Source organism: Staurois parvus, unplaced genomic scaffold, assembly GCF_062004578.1.
Source record: "Staurois parvus isolate SC_StPar_1 unplaced genomic scaffold, SC_StPar_1.0 ptg001284l, whole genome shotgun sequence".
Taxonomy (NCBI): Eukaryota; Metazoa; Chordata; class Amphibia; order Anura; family Ranidae; genus Staurois; species Staurois parvus.
Window position 1 is genome coordinate 1,008,187 of NW_028319080.1, and position 19,183 is coordinate 1,027,369.

Consider the following 19,183-nt stretch of genomic DNA (forward strand, 5'->3'; position numbering starts at 1 on the left):
TTATGTTGTTTTTCTGCAAATGTAAACTAGGTCTTAAAGTTTTTCTTTCCATATATTGACCAATTCCTATAAATGAGTTTTGGTCCCAACTTTAAGGAACTATCATAATACTAGCTGTGCATCTTGAACACGTGGACATATCTGTTAATCAAGTTTAAAAAAAAACACTATTTCACAACTCTTTCACTTCTACATGAATGAAGGCTTTCTTCATGAGTAAGAAGCTATGTACAGTACTATATAGTACTATAGGGGAGGGGGAACAAATTTGCTTTCACTTTCAAGAATATAAATATGCATAGCTCCAAAGTCAAGCTCTCTTTTCAAGCCATCATGTCCGTTGAGCACACTGCTGCACCCACTCGTCTGCCAAATGTATCCCTTCAATCGTCTGCAACTTTACATTTACATCTACTCTCTGCTTGTCTTAGAAATTCATACTGGTAGGTAATACTTCTATATTGTTTTCAATTAGTGCTTCTCAATCTTAGTAAAACCAAGGCTTGATAAACTTGTACAAAACCTTCTATGCCCCAACAGGAAAAAAGTTGCTACTTATGCAATAAAAGTATGAGAATGTAACATATATAATGTATAAAGAGGAGTAATCAGTCAAAAACATTACTATACATGTCAGCTGATGGCTTCTGTGTCATATTCCTCAATACATAATTTGTCTGAACAGGTAGAATTTATAATGCCCTACTGCTGTTGTCTGTCACACAAAAGTACTATACATTGTCTGGAGTGTATTTAATAATAAAATTAAAATATATTAAGAACAAATGTGCTATGCATTCTCTACAGCTACTAAGAGAGTTACTTTTGCAGAACATGTGCTCCATATCTTATCTTACTCATTGTTAGGTACAAAGGTTAAAGTGTTACTGAACCCACAACAGTAAAATCAGTCTGTATATGCAGTAAAGCATGCTTGTTATACTCACTGTGGAACCTAAGGGGTTAATCCTCTGCATTGTGTAAAAAGGCTGTTCGAAACTTTCTTTTCTACCCCTCCTCTTGTTGAAATGACCACTTGATACAGACTGAACCCATAGCCAGTAGCTACATGCTCATGCTCAGTTTGGTGTATATTGCTAAAGAGGGATTTTTTTTTTCTTGGGAGAGTGCATGTGATTAGCACAGGGCCAATCAGCATGACCCATACACAAAATGAGTATATCGGACAAATGGTCATCTTTTTTTTTTTTTTTCTTGCATGCTAGTCTCATATAAAAAAAATGAAGAGGTTACGAACATTCTCGTACGACAGAAGACAACTTCAGAAGTGATGTAATGTATTGTACTGTAATGTATTCTCTCTTTTCCGAGCATGCGTGGTCTTAGTTTTTTCAGACATATACTGGACTGATTGAATGAAAATTGTTTGCTGTGTTACTGTACGAGAAAAATTTTCATGCTTGACCCTTCGGATATTAAACTGTCGTGATCAGCTGTCGAAAGCTGTGTACTAACGACCAGATTATCGTACAATCCTTCCGAAAGTGATTTTTGTCATCTGATTTTTTGATCGTGTGCACTAGGCCTAACACTTTATACATGACTTTCAGATGTCAGCTATTATTGTCTCCATCAGGAGAATGAATGGGCAACAGAGTAAATTATTATTATACAGTATTTATAAAGCGCCAATAGTTCGCTCAGCGCTGTACATTACAAAGGGGGACAGAACAATACCAATACAATGCAAAACATGAGGGGATCGAGGGCCCTGCTCTTTCGAGCTTACAATCTAGGAGGGAGGGGATGGTGGCACAGGAGGAGAAAGCTGTGGGGGATGGAGTGGTAGGAAGAGTGGAGGAGGTCAGCAAGTTAGCAGGGGGTGGGGTAGGCTTCCCTGAAGAGGTGGGTTTTCAGGGTGCGCCTAAAGGAGAGGAGAGTAGGTGATAGTCTGATGGGTTGGGGCAGGGAGTTCCAGAGGATGGGTGACACCCTGGAGAAGTCCTGGAGGCGGGCATGGGAGGAGGAGACCAGGGAACTAGAGAGAAGGAGGTCTTGTGAGGAGCGGAGTGTGCGTGCTGGGCGGTACTTGGATATTAGGTCGGTGATGTAGTTCGGGGCAGTATGGTGGACAGCTTTGTACGTCAGTGTTAGGATTTTGAATTTGATCCGTTGCGCAATCGGAAGCCAGTGGAGGGATTGGCAGAGGGGGGTGGCGGAAATGGAGCGGTTGGAAAGGTGAATGAGTCTGGCAGCCGTATTCAGGATCGACTGAAGCAGGGATAGCCAGCGGCGAGGCAGGCCAGTGAGGAGGGAGTTGCAGTAAATGACTGCCCTGTAGGCCCAGCAGACACCAGGCCATGGCCCAGTGGTTAAGAACCTCTGTATTGGAGCTCCTTGTAGTATATTTGGATGCTTTTTTTATGCAAACCTGTGCGAAGAACTTTGGGGCTCCCATCGCTGACATTTTTCTAAAATTGCTAGTTGCCCGGCCATCAGGTTTAAAAAAATCCAGATGAAAGCTCTTTGGAAAAAAGAGCTTTTATACTCATCTCTGTCCAATCAGCATCTCCTACCACCTCCCTTCTATTCCATAACACTCTTTGGTCTTCAACACTTCTAGCAATGTGCTCTGTTTGTTCTCTGATGCATGCCATGGTTACATCCACTGACCCCTAGGTCACTTCTGAATCCCTGACACCTTTCTGGCACTCTTATCAGTTAAGTTGGCTATAGATGGCACTGGCTGAATTTTGATCAGTGTGACGCCACCTCTGTTTACAAGAAGTCGATCGTTTAATCGAATTCTGTCAAACGGGCAAGGTGGAAAACGTTGGTCCAGTCACGATAGACCATTATTTTTCATGTTTAAATATATAATATAATCTTAGTACAAGTAAAAAAGTATCATATACATGACTTCACACTAATTAGTCAGGACTTTGACACAAGATCCTATAAAAATTCATATGCTCCATAAAAGGCATCTAAAGCCAAAACTCATTTTTTTCCTTTTGGATAAAGTCATCAGGATTTTTTTTTTATTTGAATCCTATGGTGCAAATTTCAATTTACTTAACACAAGTGGGAGGAAACTCTTGATGAATAATGATCTGTGTGTAGCCCTCCATGTCAGACAGAAGTTGATCTTTAGGTCACCTTCTGTCATAGGGACTGCTGGAAAACCTGCTTTGATCAGAGGCTTGCGGCCAATCATCTGCAGCTCTGATCAGTGTACTCTGACAGTGGAGGAGACCCTGCTCTCAGAATCAAAAGTCTTAGCAAGGGGGATTCCTCGGTCCACATCTCTTGTGTGGATGCAGGAATCTGTTAATAATAATAAAAAACCTGACATTGTGTACCCGGCTTTATTTAGCACATTTCTTTTGTCAATTAATTCAGATGGAAGAGCTCACAGCTGCTGCCAACTTCTCACGCAGGTGACCTCTTCCTTTCATTTAAACCTGCGCCAATAGAGACTATAAAGCCTCAAAGCCTCCTACCTTAGATAATCCAGCTGGTGGTCACATGTCTACATCATCAAGCACAATGCAGGACCAATAGTCCTGCATTGTACAGGAGGATGGCAAGGGCCTATCCACTACCTGGAGCATTAGAGTGGTCAGTGCCTAAAGCTTGCTGGAGTGAGAAATAAGGCATTATAGCATATTCTTCTAAACATTTTAACTCTTATAATGCAGGAGGCCCAATTTTTTTAATCATTTGGAACAATGGGCAAAAAATGACATAATGCTTATGTATTACAGGTATATGTAATGCAGCGCTTTACATATACAGGTGAAACTCGAAAAATTAGAATATCGTGCAAAAGTTAATTTATTTCAGTAATGCAACTTAAAAGGTGAAACTCATTTTTTGACTGAAAAATATACTTTATTTACAGAAGTATAAAAAAACACGATACTCGTAATCGGGGTACATCTTACCCTATACTGCGATGCAGCGCATAGTACACCACATTGCAATATAGTTCCAGGCATACAATAAATACATTCACCCAACGGTATGATGTCTGACGTGATGTGCGTGGCGGACGAATCCCCAGACCATCACGTCATGCATAATGGGTGAAAATAATATATGAGATATATTCTTAAAAGGTACAATGAGTCCTGACAGGTGTCTAAGTGAGTAATATCCCACACCCCAAGATTCACAGTATCGCACCTATGGATATAAGCAGACTCCCTCGGATGAAGTCGTATGACGAAACGCGTTAGGCTGTGGTTTGTCAGTGATGTCACCACGCACGCCAACCCACGTGTCCGGATCACGTGACCGCAACAACGCCATCTTGATTACAGGCAGGCTGGCAGGCTGGTGAGACGCTGCTGAGAAAGCTCTTGTGTTGCACTTTTATACAAATGCTGGAAATTTTTGTACTCAATGTGAGTGTATTTTATGGGGGGAGTATTTGAATAAATTTTGTTATATGTTATTGCACTATGGCGAGTATCTTTTATATCTGCATGTACTATATGGAGCTGTCTGGATACTTCTAAGCTGGAGCTGAGCTGTGGAGTGCTGGGCTATTAGAGATACGCTGGTTTATCACCAGCTCTGAGCTGTTTGGATATCCATATGGTGGAGCTGAGCAGAGGAGTGCTGGTTTACATAGATATGCTGGTTTATCAACAGCTTTTGGTGAGTGTTCAATTTGATGGGGTGTTAATCCACTGAATTTTCACTGGTGAAGGAAGACTTCATAGCTTCATTTGTTGAGGCTCATAAGCAATTTTTTGCGCATGGACTTTATTGAATGGTCTCTATGAGAATCCTTAATTTGATATATGTTGTGTCACATTTATGCACTTATTTGGTGGTGTATTTAATGATTTATGCATTTATTTATTTACTCTACTTAAGGGTAGCGCTATTATTTGTGGTTATTTTATATATCATTTTGTATAATTATATCACAGTTTATATTAATATATGAGATAGACTCATTACATGCAAAGCAAGATAGTTCAAGCCGTGATTTGTCATAATTGTGATGATTATGGCTTACAGCTCATGAAAACCCCAAATCCACAATCTCAGAAAATTAAAATATTACATGCAATCAATAAAACAAGGATTGTACATAGAACAATATCAGACCTCTGAAAAGTATAAGCATGCATATGTACTCAGTACTTGGTTTGGGCCCCTTTTGCAGCAATTACTGCCTCAATGCGGCGTGGCATGGAAGCTATCAGCCTGTGGCACTGCTGAGGTGTTATGGAAGACCAGAATGCTTCAATAGCGGCCTTCAGCTCTTCTGCATTGTTCGGTCTCATGTCTCTCATCTTTCTCTTGGCAATGCCCCATAGAATCTCTATGGGGTTCAGGTCAGGCGAGTTTGCTGGCCAATCAAGCACAGTAATCCCACAGTCATTGAACCAGGTTTTGGTGCTTTTGGCAGTGTGGGCAGGTGCCAATTCCTGCTGGAAAATGAAGTCAGCATCCCCATAAAGCTCGTCTGCGGAAGGAAGCATGAAGTGCTCCAAAATCTCCTGGTAGACGGCTGCGTTGACCCTGGACTTAATGAAGTACAGTGGACCAACACCAGCAGATGACATGGCTCCCCAAATCAACACAGACTGTGGAAACTTCACACTGGACTTCAAGCATCTTGCAGTGTGTGCCTCTCCATTCTTCCTCCATACTCTGGGTCCTTTGTTTCCAAATGAGATGCAAAAGTTGCTCTCATCAGAAAAGAGGACTTTGGACCACTGAGCAACAGATCAGGTCTGTTTTTCTTTAGCCCAGGTAAGATGCTTCTGACGTTGTTTGTTGTTCAGGAGCCCATGTCCAGGATCCGTCTGTGTGTGGTGGCTCTTGATGCACTGACTCCAGCCTCAGTCCACTCCTTGTGAAAGTCCCCAACACTTTTGAATGGCCTTTTCCTGACAATCCTCTCCAGGCTGCAGTCATCCCTGCTGCTTGTGCACCTTTTTCTTCCACACTTTTCCCTTCCACATAACTTTCTATTAATGTGTTTGATACAGCACTTTGGGAACATCCAACTTCTTTTGCAATTACCTTTTGCGGCTTTCCCTCCTTATGGAGGGTGTCAATGATGGTTTTATGCACAACTGTCAGGTCAGCAGTCTTTCCCATAATTGTGATTCCTACTGAACCAGACTGAGAGACCATTTAAAGCCTCAGGAACCCTTTGCAGGTGTTATGGCTTAATTTGCTGATTAGAGTGGGACACTTTGAGCCTAGAATATTGCACCTTTTCACAATATTCTCATTTTCTGAGATTGTGGATTTGGGGTTTTCATGAGCTGTAAGCCATAATCATCACAATTATGACAAATCACGGCTTGAACTATCTTGCTTTGCATGTAATGAGTCTATCTCATATATTAGTTTCACCTTTTAAGTTTCATTACTGAAATAAATGAACTTTTGCACGATATTCTAATTTTTTGAGTTTCATCTATATATTGTACATTCATATCAGTCCCAAACCCTCAAGGGGTGTACAATCTAAGATCCCTAACTTAAATTCATACATACACCAATTTACCTACCAGCATGTCTTTAGAGTGTGGGAGATAAACAGAGCATGTGGAGAAAACCTATCCAGGCACAGGGAGAACATGCAAACTCCAGGCAGGTGGTGCTGTAGTTGGGATTTGAACCGATGACCCTAGTGCTGCCAGGTAGAAGTGCTAACCATTCAGCCTTTGTGCTACCTGTCTAAACATACTGTATGTAAAGCTACAAAAAAAAGATGTCCCTTCCAATAGCAGAATTATAGACCTGTGTTGCGCTAAAAGATGTTTATATTTGTGATTAACTCATCAAACATAATACTAGTGCAAACAATATAATTCAAGAATTTAGTGCCAATCAAAAAAAGAACCAAAACCAATGAAAAAGTCCCCTTTAAAAGTGCAAAAATCCAAATAGAGGAATGTATCATTATCTTTCTCAGATAGTGTCCACTGTAACCATAATATTGTCAAGATGCAAGCTTACCAGACTAAATTTACCCCCCTATTCAGAGCAGTCAATAGGGCTCAAGCAATATGCAAGCATTATTGGCATTTCTTCCAACCACTTTCAAGGGTAACGATTGGGCAGCTCAGAAAGTAGGCTTCTTAAAAATCCCAATAGCTTGGATAAATGTAAAAACAAGTATATAAACACTCGTCATAGTGTAAAAAATCACTAAGTATATTTATAAATTATAATTGCACTTAAACAAGAGAGTAAAACATTGCGCATTAGAGATAAAATTACCCAACCAGAAAAACAGCGTGCACTTTTGGTCAAACTACCGCTACGCAATGACGTCAATGGGAGGCTTTGTCATTAAACAGACAGTTTCCGGGGCATGGAGATCACCCCATGTCATCGCGTATAAGTACTGACCAAGCCTCGCTTTTGATCTCAACCAAACCTCATTCTAAATTGCTTAGTAAGTATAAGGACCAGGGGCGGACTGACCATTCGAGTACTCGGGCACTGCCCGAGGGCCCGGGGTCAGTAGGGGGCCCCATGAGATGCTCCTGGTACCCTTCATTGGCTTTTACATAGGCTTTTTTGGGTGTGGGCGAGGACACAGGGGCCCCATGATCCCCTATTGCCCGGGGGGCCCCATGAGTTGTCAGTCTGCCTCTGATAAGGACTCACTAACCAAGCCTCATTCTGGCCATATGATGAATGACCAAACCTCATTACAAACACAACGGACATGACTGCAGCTTTGTCTTGAATGCCAAACGAAGTCTGTATTGAAGTGGCAATTTAATATACAATTAGGGGGCAGGCATGAAATCATAAGATATACTATAAAAATGTATCACTTTATACAAATAAATAAAAAATTGTGAATTAAAGAATGTATAATTCTTAAATTATTAACATGCAATTCCTATTCCCAACAGTTATTCTGTGCCATCAGCGCTTAAAAAGTTACAAATAATCGTAAGCAAACAGTGAAAAAATTTGTCAAAACAATAGTCTATCCAGAAATAAAGGAAAAAAAAAGTCCCAGAGGCAGTGATGAAACAAAATAAATCCAAGGACAGTTGTCCTGTCACCAACCACTACTACAGAGGGCTTACCAGAAAGTCATGACCGCCTGTTAAGAGTGGTCAATCGTGCTTTGTTAAACAATCCAAAAAGCCGGTCACTCGAATCCTCCTCCAGATCACCAAAACAACAGATAAGGATCTTCCAAACAATGGAAGATCATCACAGCCTCGAGCATTGATGTAAACAGGGCTTGGATTTGTGAACCAAATGGCCAGTGTGTCATATTCATATTTACCGACAAGATGGCATAGATTACCTTTTGGGAATAGGAATTGCATGCTAATAATTTATTTGCTACATGCCAAATACTATTTATGTGGGGAAAAATAAATTAAGCTTGTGCTAGGAGATCATAACCAAAGAAAAATCTTACAAAGTTATACAGAAGCAGCACTCCGCGATTGTTCAAATACAAAACAACAGAAGAGTGCATGTTTTGATAAGTTGTGATGCCTGTCTGAGGGGTTTATGTGACCCTGGATAGCACTTGTAGTGCTCGTGCAAGGCAGAGCTAGGTTAGGCGGGTGGTACTTCCATGTTCTCCTCCTTGTTGGGTGCCAGACCTGGGTCACATTAGAGGACTACCCCTTGGGTTGGTTCTTCTGAGATATGCTAGGCACCTAGAACAGAGTCATTCTCCTGCACATGGGCTACCTTTACTTGTACCATATCCATCAATGCCCGGGGCAAGGTGAGGGCTGCATTCAGGGATAACTCAACCTTAAGGCAGACCACCCACTTTAGAGATGGACTTACACTGTGTACTCTCGAGCAATAAACTGTCTTCCAGTTAACTCTCTTGTCCCAGTGCCAATGTACTCCATGCTCCACCTGTCCAGTTTATCTCTGCTACCTCACTTCCAGTAATGAAATGGAGCCCCGCCGTGCACCTATCGCTGACTCCATGTGTGCACTCACTTAACTCTCCTTCTATACCTAGTGCCCAGGCTGGGAACCTCTGAGCACTGGTCTACTCCCATTGCTATAGAAGACAGACCACCAGGAGAGTTACTACTACACTACAAGAGGATGTCCCACTATCATAGGCACATGCATCATGACAGGCTGCTTGCTAGACCTTTGTTATCCTTGGTAACCACTTATGTCTTCATACCCCAATGTGCCTTAACTGACCCAAACTGTAGACCATACGTGCCTGTTACTTGCATACATCCTTTTATTATCTTCAGACTAGGCAAAAGCAAAGATTCAAAGCTTTACTGAAAGTTTTGAACATTACAACTCCAAAGAAGGTGCAGTCTTTTCCTAATGACCCAAGTCCCTAGCTCAGGCTGTAGCTGCCCCAGCATACCTTCAAAAGCATAAGTCCATTCTAAGCTGAGTCCATGTTGGCAGTATCCAGCTGCTCTCGGGACCTGGACCCAAGTCCCTTTTATAGCCACACAGGACTGGTAGGTCTGGTGCAGAAAGCCTACAAACAGCAACCAGTAGCACAGTGTTAACTCTAACCCTCCCGGCTGGGGCAGCATATAAACCAATTAGTAATCTGCCTATGTGTTCATGACATTCATGTGAGTGGTCTGATATTTCTGGTGATCACGTGTGATTTCCATTCAGTACTTCCCTGTGGATGGACCATGTTTCTATTGTAGAGTTTTTTGCTTATAATAATATATTTGTTTGTGATTGTGGGACATTAATTTATATAAATGCATTTTTATTCAATGATTTGTTCACTAGTATATACTTACTGAGACATTATAAATGGAGTTATGGTATATTTTGGTTGTTTATTGCATTTTGTTGGTTCATTGATCTGGCACCCTCCTAGATAGGTGCTAGGTTTACATAAATTGACTTAGCATGTGTTTTGATAGGTGAATTTAGTTGCCACACAGTAGTCAGTGTGGCTGTGATTGCTTATTAGGCAAAGCATAGTTTGCTCACTGTACTCAGTGAAACTGCATTCTGTTAGTCTGGTCTGCTCAGTGTGTTCAGCTACTGCCAGTTTGATAGCTGATTCTGCATTCAGTTTCTGGATGATAGGGGTGGAGCTATGCAGATGGCAGCAAGAATATGCAGATAGCAGCATGAATGTTGATACAGCCCTGGCCTATCCCAGAGAAGCAGGCTCTGATGGTGGGCTGGGAGACTGTATATATTCAGTGAGCACACTGAGCTTGGGGTCTTTTCCTGGAGAGGATTACCCCAGCCTGGAGGGGGCATACTGCCCTTTCTGGTAATGCTGCTATGTCTGCTGGTATAAGGCCTCGCTTCTCGGCCTTTTGGCACGATCAATTGGTTTTGATCGCGTGTGGGGAGAGCTACCGGGGAGCCCCCTTTTTGGGGTGCTCTTCGGGTGCACGTTGGAGGCAAGGCACTTAGGTGCCATCAAAATGGCGAATTGTGGTTTGCGCGATTCTGTGCGGTTCGTGGTGAAGCCGGGCTTAAAGACTGAAGTGGACCTAAGAGCGGTGGTGGTCGATCTTTTGACGGGTGCTCTGAACCTCAGGGTAAGAGACATAGTGGGGTTTATTTACTAAAGCTGGAGAGTCCAAAATCAGACTCCCTTCTGCATAGAAACCAATCAGCTTCTAATCTCAGCTTGTTCAATGAAGCTTTGGCAATGAAACCTGGAAGCTGATTGGTTTCTATGCAGAAGGGAGTCTGATTTTGGACTCTCCAGCTTTAGTAAATAAACCCTAGTGTGTCTGCAGGATTTTCCCCAACAGGGGTTATATGACGTTACGTTTTCTTGTTCTGAGGTCTGTTGGAATGTGTACGAGAAGGCCAGGAGTGTGGAAGACGAAATTGTGAAGAAATTTGATGTTGTCCCCCTGTTCATGCAAGAGGAGAAGGTCATTATAGTACATTTATATAACCCTTTTGCGAATGTTAATCTGGTAAGAGCCTTTTTAAGATCCTATTGTGAAGAGCTGAAAGGAGGGGACAAAGTAATGAACAAATTTGGAATATGGTCTGGAAAGTATAGATTCATTGGGCGTTTCTATAAGGATGAGGGGTGTGTGGGTGGTGTGAGAAGACCCCCTGCAGTATTTAATATTGGTGGTGAGAGGGGATTCCTTTTTTATGCTGGGCAACCCAGTTACTGCAGAAAGTGTTATGTGTATGGCCATACAAGTCAGGAGTGTGAGCAGACTCCAAAGTGCAGATTTTGTGGCCAGATGGGACACCCGTCCAAGGAGTGTCGGGAGAGAAAGGTGTGCGATATCTGCAGGAAAGCAGGACATGTTGCCCGACAGTGCGAGGAGTACTTCGAGGCAAAGAGGAGCAGTGTCATGGAGGAGAAGATCGGGAAGCGGCTGGAGTCCGGTGTGTTGTTTAAGGAGCAGCGGAGGTCGAGAAGGGTGCGACGGGAGGAGGGGGAGAGCGAGAGCCCCGCGATAGCGGACTCTGCTGTCCTCATCCTGGAGCGCCTGGCTAATGAAGCTATTCCGGTAGACTGGCCAGGAACAGTGGAGGGGACACGTGACGCTGGTACCGCTGCCGGGGTTCTGGCGGGCGGCGTTAGTGCTCACCCCGGTGAAGCTGTGGCGGGAAAAGGAGTTGAATGCCGCACGGAGGAGAGCGGGCTTGCAAGAGGACTTGAGGGTGGAGGAAGTGGAGACTCGTTGCCCCCTCAGCAGGAAGAAAAAACTGTTGGACGACAGGTGGAGAGTTTGCTTGCTGGGCTTGGTAGTCCGGGGAGATTTGCGGCACTGCTGGGCGATTTGTCAGATAGTGATGATGATAATGACATGGAGGAAGTGGATAGCGAGGAGAGTGTGGAGTGCGGGCAGCGCTTGGTTGTCACCTCTGGGGAGCAGGCGGGACCATCTTCGTCCTCATCCAAAAGGGCGGGGGTGGATGATCCTGGTGGGGGCAGTCAGGGTGGTCTGCCTGGTGGTTTTGATGGGGATTCTGATGTGGAGTCCGCCAATCCTCCTTTTCTTAGGAGAAGACAGCATGGTAATGTAGGAAGTGCAAGTGGAGGTACTGTGGAGTCCATGGAACACCTGTAATTGATTGATTATGGCTGACATGAGGATGATATATTTCCATTTAATAATGGTGTTTATCGTGAATTCTGTGAATGTGCGGAGCATCTGTTCTGGGTGGCGGCGGGCGGTGGTTTTTGAGTACCTGAAGAAGATCAATGCGGATGTGATATGTGTACAGGAGTGTGGAGTGGAAAGAGCCCCTGAAGGGGAGTGGGAGCTGGGGCCGGCTTTGTGGTCACCAGTGTGTACTGCTAGGAGTGAGGGGGTGGGGATCCTAATTAAAAATAAGAATGTGTTGTGCATATCGCATGAGATTGTGATCCCGGGGAGAATGCAGGTGGCAGTATTGGATGTGCTTGGGAAGAAGGTGCGGCTAATAAATTGTTATGCTCCGGCAGAAAAAAAGGAGAGGGCGGTGTTTCTTGAAACCTTAAAGCTGTGGATGCCTGGGAGATTGCCTACGATCCTGGTAGGTGACTTTAATTGTGTAAGGAGGAAGGAGGATAGACAAGGGGGAAGGGAGGAGGGGGGGATGGATGTGTCGTCCAAGCTCCTAAACGAGGTGGTTGGTGATTTCCATCTTCAGGACGTCGCTGTGGAGGTGGAAGGAGTCTTTCACATTTAATTCCGACAAAGGGTCGGTGAGGTCCAGGATTGACTTCATTTTTTGTTCTCCTAAGTTGAAGGTGACCGGTTATAGAACAGATCCGGTAACCTTCTCGGATGATGTGTTGCTTACAGGGTTGTTTGATTTAGAAGTTGGGGTGAGTTTCAGTGGAGGGGTGTGGAAGCTGAATTGTTCTGTATTGGAGGAGAAGGAGGTTTGTGATCAATTTGAGGTGTTTTTTGGGAAATTAGTTGGCCGGAAAGCTGAGTTTGACAATGTGTTGTCCTGGTGGGATTCGGTGAAGGCAGGTGTTAGGACCTTCTTTCAGAAGAAGGGGAGAGAAGGTGCTAGAAAGAGGAAAGAAGAGGAGGAGAGAATCCTTTCTAAATTACTGTTCTTATTCAAATGTAAGAGGTTGGGTTTGGAGGTGGAGGAGGAGTTAAAGGAGGCGCGGAATCTGTTTCTGAAGAAGCGGGGGGAAGGTATTGTGTTTAGAGCGAACGTGGAAGAAATGGAGGAAGGAGAAAGTTGCTCTCGTTTCTTTTTTAAGAAGGCCTATGGGCCAAAAAAAGTGATTGCTTCCGTGATGGATGGGGAAGAAGAAGTGCAAGAAGGAAGGATGGAAGATGCAATAAGGAATTTTTATGGGGATTTGTACAAGGGGGGAGGAAGCGTCCCTGATGAGGAGGTTGAGAAGTATTGTGAGATCCTGGAAGGAGGATTGGGTGAGGAGGATGGTGGAATGCTGGTTCAGCCTGTGATGGAAAAGGAGGTGGAGGACACCCTAAAAGGAATGAGAAAAAATAAGACACCTGGAGGGGATGGAATTACAGTGGAATTTTATTTAAGATTTTGGAAGGTATTGAAGGAGCATGTAGTGGAGGTAATTCAGTGTTGTATGGCAGGAAAGATGTTATCTCGGTCAATGAGGGAAGAGGTGATCACCTTATTGTTTAAGAAAGGAGACCTGAAGGAGATGAAAAATTGGCGACCGATCACACTGTTAAATTGCGACTACAAGTTGTTGACAAAACTGTTGGCTGGTAGGATGCGGGCGATTATTGACAAGGTGGTGGGGGATGGTCAGGCATGTGCTGTGCCGGGTAGGAGGGTGACGGACCATTTGATTTTACTTAGAGACCTGATTTATTACGCCCAAAGTAGCAACACGCCATTGGCAGTGGCCAGTTTTGATTTGGAAAAGGCCTATGATCAAGTATCGCACCAGTTTTTGTTCATGGTATTACAGAAGATGGGGTTGCCGACTGCCTTTGTGGAAATGGTGAAGTGTTTATACAGGGGAGTCAGTAGTAGAATTTTGGTGAATGGGAACTTGACGGAACCTGTTGAGATAAGATCAGGAGTGAGGCAGGGGTGCCCCCTGTCCCCTATTATTTTTATATGCGTTATGGAACCTTTGTTGCAGCATGTGAAGAAGGACAAGGTGTTTAAGGGCTTGTTTGTGCCGGGAGGTGATAATGATAATGTTAAAGTGATGTGCTACATGGATGACACTGCTTTTGTATGTAGCTCCAAGAGAGATCTGCTGAGAGCGGAGCTGTTGTTGAGCATTTTCGGATGTATGTCAAGTCTGAAAGTGAATTGGGGGAAGAGTCAAGTGTGCGCCTTGAGTGGGTCATGCGATGTGGTGGGAGGAAAAGTGGAAGTGGTGGAGCAGATGAAAATTTTAGGGGTGCAGTTCTCCCGAAATCTGTGCTGTCAAAAGAATGCAGAGGAGGGGGTGGTGAAGATAGAGAAAAAGCTGGGCCTGTGGAAACTGAGGAATTTGTCCTTTACGGGGAAGACTGTGATAGTAAAGGCATGTATCCTGCCTTTATTAGTGTATTTTGGAGTGATTTTTGCTCCAAATAAGCGAATAGTGAAGAAGGTGACGAGGATGCTTTTCATGTTTTTTTGGGGGGCGAAGATGGAGAAGATTGCGAGAGAAACCGTCATGAAGGATAGAGGTGCAGGGGGATATGGTTTTCCAAATATTGAATTATTTATGAAGGTGCAGTGGTGGTTGACCCATTTTAAAGCCTTTATGGGAGGAGGGAAGACGGCGTGCTTAACGAGGTATCTGGTTGGGTGGCCGGTGGTGAGGTGGGGATGGTGCAGAAGAGATCTGAGGAAACCACTGTCACTGATCTCGCCGGCATACTATTTGGGTATGAAGGCTTTTTTTGAGGAAAATAAATTGGGGGAGCTGGGACAGAATGCTATGAAGAAAGTATCTTTGTGGAAGTGGCTGCAGAAAGGGGAAGTGGTATCTAATGTGCGAGGTTTGAGTTCTAAGTGGGCGGAAGTGTGTTGGAGGAACTTGTTAATAACTGGAGTGACTAATAAGCAGAAGCAAATTGCGTGGCTTACGTTGCACAATTGTTTGTCTACATTAGCTTTCTTAAAAGCTAGGGACTTGGTGAGGAGTGACCGGTGCCCAAGGGAAGGTTGTGGAGGTTGTGAAACTGAGAGACATGTTTCCTGGGAGTGTGAGTTCGCAAAGGAGGTGTGGAGGTTGCTGGATGGTTTTGTGGAAAGGGTGGTGGGGGTGAAGCACATCACGTTTGAGTCTGGAGTCTTGGGACTGGTGGGTGGTGAGAGGGATGTTAAAAGAAAGATGCATATTGTTTCTGCTGTGGTGAAGGAAGTGGTGTGGGATGTGAGGTGTTTATTGTACAGGAAGAAAGTGATATTGTCTGAAGTGGAATGCGTAAAGTGGTGTATGGCCAAGTTCTCGCTGGTGTTGGAGTTAGAAAGGAGGAGGTTGGGGGATGAGGAGGCGGATGGGGTATGGAATGTGGGGGAGTGGTGGGGGGGTGGGGGAGGGGATGTATAAAGTGTAAAAATGTTTTTATGTGACTTATTGATATGTTCGTGCCTGAGATGATGCAAAGAACGCTGAGCAGATTCGGTTTGTTTAACGAGTTGTGTCAGTGATTCAGTCTGAATAGGCATTAAAAAGAAAAAAAAAAAATCTGTTCTTATCAGTGTCCAGTAGGGGTGCTCCACGGTCATTCTAGCTTTGCGGGGATGACTGGTTGTATAGTACCCCTGCTGGAATGATGGGGGTCTGGATGGCTAGTACCGGGGGGGACAGAAAGCGTGGTGCCCACGAGTAGCTGGGGCCCGTGAGTAATTCTCCCGAGGAGACCGGAAGGACCCAGTTCCTCCTGATTTGGACGGATCTACCTTGTCTGCCCAGGGGTCGGGAAGGCAGAGAGTCTGCAAAACAGTGCCCCCTGAGTAGTCGCCTCAGGGGTGCCACTAGTAACACCTGGGTGTGGGACCCCACAGTGTGAAGATGGCACATGGTCACTGTTTTATCACTTTTTCTGCACAGTGCCCTTAGGACCAGGCCTTTTGGCTAGGATCAGGGCAATTTTTGCTACAGGCCTCAGGGTCTGGTCTGTGCACTATTTGGCACGACCACTTTTTTATTTTCTATTTATTTAATTTATTACATCTCCCACGTTTTGTCACTTTTTCTTTACTTATGTGTGTGTTTTTCTCACAGGATGGAGGGTGTGGGTCCTCGGGCCTGCCCTGAAGTCTAGGGGGAGGATGTGTGGCCTTTTGGTTCCTTCCTCCCCTGTCCCTAGGGGGCTTTCTCTTCGGGAGAGCCCCCTGACCTAGTACTGGGTGTCCGGCTTCGGCTGGACACAAGGAACGGTGGTCCACCAGGCCTTTTGGCCAGGAGGACCAAATGGGAACCTTGTCCCTGTCAAGAGCTTCATGCCCCGGGGGATCAGGGTAGTGGTCCATCCCCTTCGGGGGAAGGACAAAGCACACCCCTAAGTGCACTTTTTCGTGTGGTGTTTTGCACTTGCACTTTTTTTGTGAACACTTATGGGTTTTTCGTTATAGTTGCACGTTTGCGGACTTTAAAAAAAAAAAAAAAGAAAAAAAATCTGTTCTTATCAGTTACCAGTAGGGGTGCTCTGCCGTCATTCTTGTTTTTAGGCGAGGATGATTGACTGTATAGTACCCCTGCTGGTATGATGGGGGCTCTGAAGGTTAGCATCGGCTGGAAGAGAAACCGAGGTGCCCACAGGCTGTTAGTGCCTGGGAGTAATTCCCCCGAGAAAACTGGAGGGGCCCAGTTCCTCCTGATTTGAATGGATCTACCTTGTCTGGCCAGGGGCCGGGGAGGCAGAGAGTCCATGGAGCAGTGCATTGAGAGTGGTTGCCTCAGGGGTGCTCTTAGTAACACATGGAGGTTGGTACCCAAGTGTGAAAAGTGCACATGGTCACTGCTCTAAACACTTTTTCTGCACTGTGCCTTTTAATGCTAGGCCTTTTGGCTAAGTCCATGGCAATTGTTTTTGCTACGGGCCTCAGGGCCTAGCCAGTGCACAATTGCACGGTCACTTATTTATTTTTCTCCCACTGTTTTGTCACTTTTCACTTATGTGTGTATTTTTTTTCTCACAAAGATGGAGGGTGTGGGTCCTCAGGCTTGCCCTGAAGTCTAACGGGAGGATGTGTGGCCATTAGGGGGTTGTCCTTTCCTGGTGTGTGGGCTCTTTGGGAGAGTTCCCTGATCTAGTACTTGGTAGTTGGCTTTGGCTAGCCACAAGGAAAGGGGTCTGCCAGGCCTTTTGACTAGGTGAACCATGTGGAAACATTTGTCCCTGTCAGGAGCCTTGTGCCCCAGGGGATGAGGGTAGATGTTGATTCCTTTGGGGGGTGGACTAAAGCACACACCTAAGTGCACTTTTTTGTTCTTGTGTTTTGCACTTGCATGTTTTTGTCCACTTACGGGTTTTGGTTTTTCTCACAAAGATATCATTTTAAAAAAGGCCTCAGGTGGGTGACCTGTGGGTCTGGATGCTAAGGTCCTAGAACTAAAGGGAGCTGACTGAGGGGGGCTGTTTGCTGAAGATCTTATCTGGTGTCACCAGAGTAAGGTGTCACTTGGAAGCTGGGAGGAAACCAGCTGTGCTTGAGTCTTGTGTGAGTTCAGATGCTTCTGAAAAATCTTGGGGACCTTTGAGCTTTTGCCACCCAAGCTGTGGGACACTGGGCTGGTATCCTGAAAAGTTTTGCCCAGATATTTTACTTATCTTTTACTTTTGCTCTTATGGCTCTAAGAAAGGAAGTTACAGTTAACTATTACTACTACTTTAAAGCTGAAGTCCGTTTGTTACAAGAACAGACTTTATTATTGCTTTTCCTGAAGATTACCTAAGTCCTCAAGTGTACATAGTTCTTGTTTTTGGAGTATCCCACCTAATTCTTTCAACCCTATCCAAGTTCTCCAAAAATAAAAGCCACAAAAATACCCCTAGACTGGTCATTGAAGAAATGTGTGTATGAGCCTGTGTGCCTGGTTATGGGGAGAAGACTGTGGGGAAATCTGGACAGCATTCCTGCATCTTCTATGGAAGTAGCTCTACATATACAATGAGGAACAGAAGTATTTGAACACCCTTTGATTTTGCAAGTTCTCCCACTTAGAAATCATGGAGGGGACTGAAATTCACATTGTAGGTGCATTCCCACTCTGAGAGACAGAATTAAAAAAAAAAAAACAATTCAGGAAATCACATTGTATGATTTTTGAAGAATATATTTGTCTTGCATTGCTGAACATAAGTATTTGAACACCTAAGAAACAGCAAGAATTCTGGCTCTCAAAGACCTGTTACTGTGCCTTTAAAAAGTCCGCCTCTTCTCCACTCATTAATCTAACTTAGTAGCACCTGTCTGTGCTCTTTAAAGACACCTTCCCACCCCACAGTCAGTCAGATGCCAACTACTACCAAGGGCAAGACCAAAGAGCTGTTAAAAGACACCAGAGACAAAATTGTGGACCTCCACAAGGCTGGAAAAGGGCTATGGGGTAATTGCCAAGCAGCTTGGTGAAAATAGATCAACTGTTGGAGCAATTGTTAGAAAATGGAAAAGGCTAAAGACGACTGTCAGTCTCCCTCAGACTGGGGCTCCATGCAAGATCTCACCTCGTGGGGTATCACTGATAAGGAAGGTGAGGAATCAGCCCAGAACTACAAGGGAGGAGCTGGTCAATGACATGAAGAGAGCTGGGACCACAGTTTCAAAGGTCACTTTCGGTAGAACACTACGCTGTCATGGTTTCAAATCATGCATTGCACGGAAGGTTCCCCTGCTCAAGTGATCACATGTCCAGGCCCGTCTGAAGTTTGCCAATGACCATCTGGATGATCCAGAAGAGGCATGGGAGAAAGTCATGTGGTCAGATGAGACCAAAGTAGAACTTTTTGGTCTAAACTTCACTCGTCATGTTTGGAGGAAAAAGAATGAGTTGCATCCCAAGAACACCATGCCTACTGTGAAGCATGGGGGTGGTAACATCATGCTTTGGGGCTGCTTTTCTGCGAAGGGGACAGGACAACTGCACTGTATTAAGGAGAGGATGAATGGGGCCATTTATTGTGAGATTTTGAGCAACAACCTCCTTCCCTTCCCAGTCAGAGCATTGAAGATGGGTTGTGGCTGGGTCTTCCAACATGACAACGACCCGACGCACACAGCCAGGATAACCAAGGAGTGGCTCCGTAAGAAGCATATCAAGGTTCTGGAGTGGCCTAGCCAGTCTCCAGACCTAAATCCAATA

At 44.5% G+C, this 19,183-nt stretch overlaps 1 protein-coding gene across 1 annotated transcript in view; it reads left to right on the forward strand.

Annotated features, from left to right (window-relative positions):
* The first annotated feature begins 309 nt into the window (after window positions 1-309).
* LOC149437524 (major histocompatibility complex class I-related protein 1-like) overlaps window positions 310-19,183 on the forward strand; it is a 41,279-nt gene continuing 22,405 nt past the window's right edge. The window contains exon 1 of the mRNA XM_089660876.1: window positions 310-443. Coding sequence (XP_089517002.1) covers window positions 374-443 — 70 coding nt within the window. The 5' untranslated portion in view covers window positions 310-373. The remainder of the gene's footprint in view (window positions 444-19,183) is intronic.